The sequence below is a fragment of the Larus michahellis genome, chromosome 3 (genome assembly GCF_964199755.1).
Source record: "Larus michahellis chromosome 3, bLarMic1.1, whole genome shotgun sequence".
NCBI lineage: Eukaryota > Metazoa > Chordata > Aves > Charadriiformes > Laridae > Larus > Larus michahellis.
The window spans coordinates 76847455-76857114 of NC_133898.1; the positions used below are offsets into that span (position 1 = coordinate 76847455).

General features: G+C 40.0%; 1 protein-coding gene across 1 annotated transcript in view; it reads left to right on the top strand.

The window, feature by feature from the left end:
- The window catches only part of CEP85L (centrosomal protein 85L), a 114940-nt gene that overhangs the window by 40694 nt on the left and 64586 nt on the right, over nt 1–9660 (top strand). The window contains exon 3 of the mRNA XM_074580875.1: nt 6193–6959. Within this exon, the coding sequence (XP_074436976.1) occupies nt 6193–6959 (767 nt within the window). The remainder of the gene's footprint in view (nt 1–6192; nt 6960–9660) is intronic.

Sequence of the window (9660 nt, forward strand, 5' to 3'; positions counted from 1 at the left end):
TGTGTCGGCAGCACTTCCTCTTCTGGTATAGCTTTCTATGATGCATGCTTTTATTTATTTATTCTTTGGAAGATGTTTATTTGCAGAGGTTTTGTCCATTCATTCACCTCATATTTTGACATGTTATACTTGAAGTAATATGAACAGGGCTTCTGAAAAGAATGGTGAAGATTTCTAGACAGTAAAAAACAAAAAAACCCAAAAAAAAACCCCAAGCAAAACAAACTGACTAAACACAAACCAAGACTGCTACTGTATCCTGCAAAGGCATGATTTTGCTTCCAGAGGTTGATGAGTCAGGCTCTTCAGGGCCTTTTGCTAGGGTTGGCCTCCTGCCTGTCCATTTTGAAGTTTCGTATGGCTCATCTGATTGTCTATGCTACATTAAGGCTAGTCCAATTTGTAAGTAGGTAGGTAGAGGGGAACATACGCGTAGCATAAATACTGTTGTCATGGCACATCATCCTGTGGTCTTTGTTTTTCGACCAACTCCCTGAAGAGTTAGATTATTGCTAAAAAGCAATAGTTGGACTATTGCTGATAGTTGGACTGTTGCTGAAAGCAGCTATTTTGGAGAAGATTTCTAGGAGGCAGCTTGTGTGGTAGAGTGAAGACTCATGGCCCCTTCTGCAAGTCATATGTTGGACGCTGGAATTGCTTGTGGCTTGTTGCTGAGGTCCATGCAGTTAAAAGTTACAGAACAATTCAGAGAAGCATTCAGAAGAACCAACATCCTGCAATGAATGTTAGAACTTTTGTACGCTAAACTGCAGCCAGATTCAAGACCTTCAATTTGTATAATAGAGGCTTGGCTTCCCCTGTTCATCTTCTGCTCAGTTATTAGGAATAATTCAGTTTATTTTCCTGGATTGAGGCAATCTATGTCAGTGTTTTGGGGGGTGGGAGGGGAGGGCAGGAAGAGGTCAGCTGTTTTTAATACTGGTGTTTTTCTCCATGGTCAGGGGTTTCTAATTATACCCTGAATAAAATATCATATTTCAAAGTCCTTCACACAAGGAAGGTTCTCTGTTTTCAGTGGCATTAGATACCTATGCATTGCATGCATTTTGATTTTTATTAGTATTGAGTAACTGTATTAGCTGATTGCTCTGTTCTTGTTTGGTAATAGCTTATTGGGAGGAGTGAAGAAATTGTCACATATAGAAGTATATCTTGTAGATGGGGCTTCTTATAGAACTAATTTAATTTTGCAGCTAGAGAAGTTATTCAGGGTTACAGTGAACCTTCACTGTCTCTGGTGTGTTGGCTGACAGTCAGGCAACAGATAAGAGTTTTGAGTAGCTGAATGATGGTGTTGTGTATCTGACCTGAGAAATGGCTTCAGAGATTTTCTTCTAGGTATGATGCACATAGTTGGCACTAGTGGTTTAAAAAGCATAGTACAGGAAAATGTAAATGAGTCGGAGGCCTTCATTAACTTCATATTGGAGGGTTTCTTTCTTCTCCCCTTTCTTCAGAACGAAGTATCTGCTGTGCTCTCTCCCTGTGATTAGGTTTTTATTAAGACCAAAATTGATTCTGTTACATTATTTTCTATGCCAGATATATAGTAATAAAATAGTTCAGAAGCGTAACACAGGATAGTAAGAAAGCCATACGAAATGCTCTTCTTTTTTTACTCCATCTGCTGCTATTGTGTGGTAGAAATCTTGCAGCATGTTTTTAAAATTCAGTTTTTCTAATTCTCTTACTTATCTGGTTTGTGAAGTATTGGATCAGGTATTAAAATGTTATGCCTATTAGAAAAGTGCGCTTGGGAGCTTTGCAGTGGGCCCCAAAAAAAGTTATTAGGGTAATCGAAAAGCAAAATTTGACATATAATTGTGACGCTGCTCAAAGGAAAAGCAGTAACAACTAGCTATATTTTTTTTTCTCCTGTCTCTCAAGTTTTCATTAGTGAGTGCAGTCTTAAGCATTGAAAGACTCTGACACACGAGCCGTGTTTAAGAGTTTTTGTAATCTTCAAATAAATACTAGCTCAATGAAGTGAAAAGTGAGTAATGCTGAGAAGAGAGCACTTAATTCTGAACTAGGCATTTCCTTACCCCTGACTGTATGGAAGGGAAAAATCTGCTGTTGGATAAAGTAGTCTTTGGCAGGATTTGGCCAGAGGGAGCTTATTCCCATGACTATAGAAGAATAACTTTTAAGTCTGATGGTGCTTTCTGGATTCTCTCCTATTTTCAATGAAATTTTTGAATTTCATGCTTTTTGTGTTGCGAGGAGATGTTTCAGAATGCAGACTGGCTCTCTTTCCAGCTGAGCCTGCAGTCAAGGCAGACTGAAGCAATATGCTCTGAGAAGAAGTGTGAATTTTCTCATATGTTTCAGTGAGCGTTAATGGGAAGACTAATTAGGACAACTTGAAGCCAAAATAGCTGTGTTTCACTTTAAGACAAATTACCAGAGACATCCATCAGCTGTAGTTGGATGTATGTGACATTCCAAGTTTAAATCTGCTTGAAGAATTTAGTGTCAGAAGTGAGGAAAATAAGTTTAAATCTAACTCAGGGTTTAAATTTAGAGTAGAACAAGGAAAATAAAAAAATCTGCCACATATGAATAACTCTGTACTCTAATAAGAAGAGGTGAAGGAGATCATATACTTCTAATTATTATTGGTTTTAATTCTAGTTTGAAGTCTGCATGTAGATGATGTTAAGTCAGTATTTCAGACTAGAAATGCTACATTAAATACTACTATAATTTTCTTGATACAGAACTGTATTGAACTTTACTGATACTTGCATACAGATAGGGTTTCTTCTCTTACCTTTCTCTTGCAGATGTGATATTTCTACTCATAGAAATCTGCATAGCCTAAAATATAGGTCCCCACAGTCAGTTCTTTCTGAATACCAATATACTCTTATTTTCTTTAGATAGAAAAAAGCCAGTGGCTGTTTCCTTCACAGGACTGAATCTGACACAACACAAAGCCAGCTTCAGTAGGTACAGTACGGAAGTTAGTTTGCTTGAATGTTCCAAAGGCAGCAGCCTCTGGCTAAGGAGTACCTGTATAAGAAGTGCATTTCTTTTTACTGTGTGTTTTCCTCCCTGCTCTCCCTAGGATAGTAGGAGGAGAGCAGGAGGCTCCCTGCTCTTCTGCTGCATCCTTCCAGAAAGCAGGGCTCTAACCCTGTGCTTTCCATCTCATAATATATATGTTCAAGATTCCAGCTCTATCATGTCGTATGCCTTTCACCTTCTTATCACTACTTTGATGTTCTCAGCCAAAGATGGGTCATGACTTTGACTTCTGTTGCAGAGCAGGGATGGAAGCTGGTAGCCCTGGCTACACAGAGTAGCAAGATGTATGTGGTTTGTAGTGGCTATCTTTGCAAGCGTCCACTGTGCTACAAGAGAAGACAGGAAGGCAGAGCTGAGAGAAACTGGTACTGCATGTGGCACAGGCAGATCGGTGACATGTGGTGGCCATATCACCATTTTGGGAACTTGCAGTATTGCACATCACTTGCTCCACTGCTTTAATAGCTGTGGGCACAAATGCGTTTGGTCAGAATACTGTGATTCCTTCCACTTGAAATAGGTTGTGTGGCCTTCTATCTTTCTCTTTAACACATTCTACCTTTTGAGCAATATCAAGACAGTGAAAACAAACAAGGAAAATGTTTCTCTCTGCAGTATAGAATTTTTAAGGAATAATTGCAGGGAGGAGGGAAGGTCTTTCATCTTGCACATAAAATCTTGTACCTCACGTTTATTAGCAACGTGATCCATCAGGTAGCAAGTAGGTGGTATTCTACTCTCCATTTCACTTTCTCTAATGTGAGCATCCTGTGTGTATTTTATGGCAACCAACAACAGCCTATGAATAAGTCTTAAACTGTTGGTCCATTTCAGCCAGCTCTGGCAGTTTTGTCAAGTCTTAAAGATAGCTGTGTTCTCTAATTGCTGTGAAAGTAGGCAGCTGGGTAGAGACAAGAGACAATGTGGTGTGAGTTTATGCTTTCAAATGGGAGGGTACGTGGTGGGGTGGTAACTCATTGGGAGGCAGGAAATCTTCAGCAAGAATTCTCACTTTCTTAGGAGTCCTGGTTCCTTTAGGAGCCAGAAGACAAGTATGTAATAAACAGGTATCAGTCAAGGAATTGTGTATTATTTTGTGGGCTATAATGCATTTTTTTCTCATGAGGAGAGTGCAGGGCTGTATTATTTGTGTTGTGCTGGAAGCGCAAGGAGTGAGGAAGTCCACTCCCAAATAGGCAGGAGTATTCAATTTGGAGGTAAGGATATCTTTATTTGGATACATACAAAAAGAAGTGCTGCCATTTTAAAAAGTTGTTGCACCCTTGGAAGCTCTCTTCTTTTTTCCTGTCTGTGGTATGGTATATTGAGTCAAATATATCCTTTCAAAGTGTGCCCAATTAATAATGTGTCCTGGCTTTCACCAACCACACTAACCTATTGTAGCCATCAAACTGGGTATGCCAGTTGGACTTCTAGAGCAATAGTTTTTCTAATTGTCCCACTATGAACTCTTGTACCAGCTGACAAATCCCAAAGAAATAAGTTCTCTCTAGGTTAGGATGAGAGAGAAATAAGAGTGTATCTGTTTTACTCTTGGCAAAAAGGACCCCAAAAGAATCTTTTAATTAGAGTAATTTCATTCTGTCTATCTGCCGTGAACCTAACAAGCAATCTGAGCTTGCTAATGTGCAGCCTTGGGAGATGATCCTCTAATGAGAGGATTAGGTGTTTATTTCTGGTTGTCCACAGCCTGTGATGCTAAGCTCATGTTGCTGGGCATAGGAAAGCTCCCACCCAGTCCCAAGTAACCTCTCCTTTACCTCTCTGATCTTTGCTCTTCTGTCCCCTCCTGAGTATCACCTCACTGATTTCTCTGTTCTTGATATTTCAGCTTGGGATAGATGTCATAAATTATGTTACACATGGTTTTTGTGTGGTATTGTATTTGGGTCTGTAAATAACGCAAAACCTAAATGGAATATGAAATTTTTCAGAATCTTGGTTTTTTAGCAAATCACCTGGGGAAGTGTCATGGTTTAACCCCAGCCAGCAATTAGGCACCACACAGCTGCTCACTCATGCCTCCCCCTCGGCCCCCAGTGGGAAAGGGGAGAGAATTGGAAGTGTAAAAGTGAGAAAACTTGTGGGTTGAGATAAAAACAGTTTAATAATTGAAAAGAAATATAACAATAATAAAAAAAGTGTAAGGACAAGGAGAGTAAGAGAGAGAGACAAATACAACCCAACAAAGACAAGTAATGCAAATGAAAACAATTGCTCACCACCAACTGACCGATGCCCTGCTAATCCCCAAGCAGCAGCCCCTCTCCAACCTCCCCCCTAGTTTTATTGCTGAGCATGACATCACATGGTGTGGAATATCCCTTTGGTCAGTTGGGGTCAGCTCTCCCAGCTGTGTCACCTCCCAACTTTTTGTGCACCCAAACTTACTCGCTGGTGGGGTGGTGTGAGAAGCAGAAAAGGCCTTGACTCTGCGTAAGCACTGCTCAGCAGTAACTGACACAGCCCTGAAACATCAGCACTGTCTCCAGCACAAATCCAAAACACAGACTCCTACTAGCTACTATGAAGAAGATTAACTCTATCCCACCCAAAACCAGTAGTTTGAAATCGATGAGTTTGAAAAGGGATGAATAGTTCTGTCCAAGAGGCCATCACTAAACTGGCTTGTCTCCAACACTGCCATTTTACAGAGTGCATTTAGCCAATTGTTTTGTCTCTAAAAAATGAGAAGGGTGATGGAAGAGCAACCGGTCCTGGGGCTCCTGAATTGTGATACCTCTACCCTTTATGATACAGAAGCTACTTAATATTAGGTGAGGTGGGGGAGAAATCCAGTCTGCCACCTTAATGCTGGGGAATAAATGCTGCCTTCTGCTCACAGCCTGAGAAATGTATCTGGAGATGCTGTTACCACTGTTAGTACAGTTTTCTTTTTGTAAGGATAGCACCTGAGCAAAATAAAACTGAAAATGTCCCATTTCATATGTTTCCATTCTCATAATCTTGAATGGTTTAGAATACCCTATTTTGTCGTCAAGAAACCTGTTTCCTTCTATTTTTGCATTTCACCTTGAATTTGATATTTTGTCCTCTGGGCACTAATGTTAATATGAGTTCTGTATTGTACTTATTTACATCATAAATCTCTCTTCTCAGATCATTCAACTTCAAGTGGTACATCCTCGTTTAAGCCCAGCCGTTCACTGGTTTCTATTCCCACTGCCCATGTGATGCCGTCTAATGCCAGCTCTTCACTTTCCAAACACAGGGAAGCTTTCAAGTCTGATGGCTCAAAATGGAGTACAAGCTTTGTACGGTCAGGAGGAGGCAGAAATCAGGGTGCCCTGGACAATTCTCTTGACATGAAAGATGCAAGACCTGTCAGAAAATGGTCCTCCTTGTCTAAACTCAGCTCACCAAATACCTTCAGCCAAGATGGTAGTAGTCATTCAGTGGACTCCAGGGCTAGTACAGATAAAGCTGTGTCACCACAATTAAGGAGAAATGGGCCAAGTTGTTTGCATGATAGCATGGAGCTGCTAAAAATTGACGACAAAGAAATGGGGAAAAAAAGATCTTCTCTACTGGACTGCAAATACAAATTTGAAACGTGCAGCAAAGATGATTTTGTTTCAGATTCCTCAAGCAGGAGACATGCCTTAGACTTGACCTATAGTGCCTTACCTGAAAGCAAACCTACGGCAGCCACTTGTGAAGCTTTCGGTCAGAGATACGCAACTCTGGGACAACAGGCTGTGAGCGGAGCTCCCATACAGCCAGCAGTGAGGACTCAAATGTGGCTTAAAGAACAGTTACGTGCAAATCCCCTGGACTGCAGGACTGCTGAGGAGCCCTACGGCGTAGCTGCATGGCATGTGCAGCAGCTCGAAGATTTTAGAACGGGAGGTGAACAACCTGTGCAGGTACGGCTAAAGTTTGGTGTTTGCTGCCATCATGCGGCATCATGTGTTATACCTGAGGAATAACATCAGGTAGTTTTTAATAAAACAGGAGAGGGAACAGGTCCCTCTTAACCAGGTGATGATGTTCTTAAACTTTGATTGGGGATGCTGCTGCTTGCTTCTCAGTATTACCTGGGTGCTAATGTGGTTTTTTTTCTGACACCTGCTTACAGTTTACTCTGATTCAGTGTGCCTAACTATATGAGACTAGTGTCTCTTTTTCTGAAGCCAGATAGAGTAGCTCTTAAGAGAGTCTTTGGTCACAGTTTAGTGGGGGAACGTTGAATGTATTTTGATCTGAATGGATTTACAAAGGGGCTGCATTTTTACATTCACTGAAAGAGGAATGACTCCTGCATACTGCAAGGATGAATATTCAGTATTGCAATGCCTAGAATTTAAAAGCTGAATTCAGTTTGATATTACTGCGTATTTTTTTAACTAATTAGAATTAATTAATAATCATCAATTAATCTGATTTATTTAAATAAAAGAATATGTAGGGTTTATGTGTCATACTTGAAGTATTTTCGTATAGAAAACATGAAACTTGGTTTTAAGAGACAGATAACCCTTTCTAACACGATAATTGCCATCTTTTGTTTCCAGCTTTTACCCTAATGGGAAAAGGTAACTTGTTAAGGAAGGCAGTACTTAAAATCTAAATGTTCAGGTTTACCTACGTAGGTAAACTTGACTTGCCAAAAAAATCCCAAATGGATTACAATATGTAGATTTTCCTGTAAGGCAGTTTCAGGTTAGTCTAGGATATTATCTGAGCAGAGATAATCTATCTGTATGTGCAAATACCTGTTTTCTCGGGCCTGAAGATATATTAAGTAATTTATGAAGAGTTGTGTTCAAATTTTGTTGTTTCCTCCATTGTGTATTGAAGGAAAAACTGACAAGTTCAGAGGTTCTTAAGATCCAATTTTACTCTTAATAGTGATCTGGATTTTTAGTTTTTTATATTATTTTTAACCTTACAGAACTTGAATACAATTAATATGGCTGAATGATCATTAATCCTCGTGGTTCTCTCTAAAAACCTGACATCGTTCCACATGGCCCCCCTTTTACATTACTCTTGCTACTACAGAAACCCACATCTTTCTCTAAGCTTTTTGAAGATTTCAATGGTGAGAATTTATTCAGGGAGAGAGTGGAGGCTGAGGTGTCCCCTCAAAGCCAAAGTGACAGAAACCAGCTCAGTGCTGAGGCTGGGTCAGGGGCTCTGCCAGCCAGCCTCTTGGCAGCTGGCAGATACCAGTTGTGTTGGAGAGCACACGAGGGGTTTGGGGAGTGATACGGGGTACCGTGGAGAAGCTAAGTCCATCCGTTCATTCAAGTCTTCCCGACACCTGTGAGACCTGTAGCTGGCTTCAGCTGTCAGCAGTGCTGTCTGTGGGGTTTGCATGCACATTACTGTGCCTGGTGGTTCTCATTTGGAGTTATATATTTATATTCAGAGTAACCTTTATTTACTTCTTTCCTTCATTTAGGTATATGTCTCTGTGTCATCTTCTATGTACCTTTCACAACACTTTGTTTAGGATGGCTATTTCAGAAACTCTTGTGTAGGTCAAAACAACTCCCAGCTTTTTAGTTTGTCTCACAAGTGCTTTCTCGCTCTGATTGTGATCAAATAGTGTCTCCTTTTTGTATGAAGGCAAAGTTTCGTGTGTGAAACAGATGAAGCCCTATACGTATTATTATGGTTATTCAAAAACTTTGTTCATGCAGGCATTGATGCTGAGATGTGTTTTGAGGACAGAGCCAACAGGGGGAGCACAAACATTATTTATCTTTTTGGATGAATTCATAAAGTGGTGCTGCACCTTTTTAGGTTTTTAAAATTATAAGATTATAGGATGAAGTTTTGCTTAAAACGGTTTGGTGTTTTTTTTTTCTCTTGCTCCTGTTATTTATATATCTGTATCAATAATTGATATATGTGTTACAAGACCTAGCTAGCCCCTGATTTGGGAAGCAGTGATACTATCAGCTGTCTGGTTAGTCCTGGAATATAGGGCAAGTCCTTGAAGCTACGGCCTTTGCTCTGCTTACCCTGACTTCCCGCTTAATTGTGTGGAGGGGCCATAAGGGGCCTTAGCAAGCACTTTCAGTTCCTTGTGGCCTTAGCAAACACTTTAATTGGTATGATTTGGAGTTGCGCTGGTGGGCCTTGAAATGTGACTTGTTACATTGAGATATGTTGAGATATTTTATGATTCTATAATTGTGCTATGATTTTATTTTTTTTCAAAGATCACTACATGTGCACCTGGGCACTGATACGCTATTATTTCTGAGAAACTGAGAAAACTACAATCCAAAGTAGAATACATTCCTAGGAAGGAGAGAGCAGAAGGTGTAAGATTTTGCTAGAGGAAGATGGTGATTTATAAAATGTGAAAAAAGCACCACCTCTACAGAAACTTTTTTTATTTTTCTTTTCCCCTTGGTGGGGATTATTTTTGCTATTTTGCTTTTAATAAGTATGTATGCTGATGGAAATGCGATGGTTTTTACAGGACTGAAAAAATTACGGTTTATAATCCTTTAAAACCACTATTGCCGTGAAGAGAAAACAAAGTGAACTTTGCTTTTAACTGAGAATCTGTAGAAGCTTTGTGTATCTTTAAGGTAGGCCGGTAGAGGG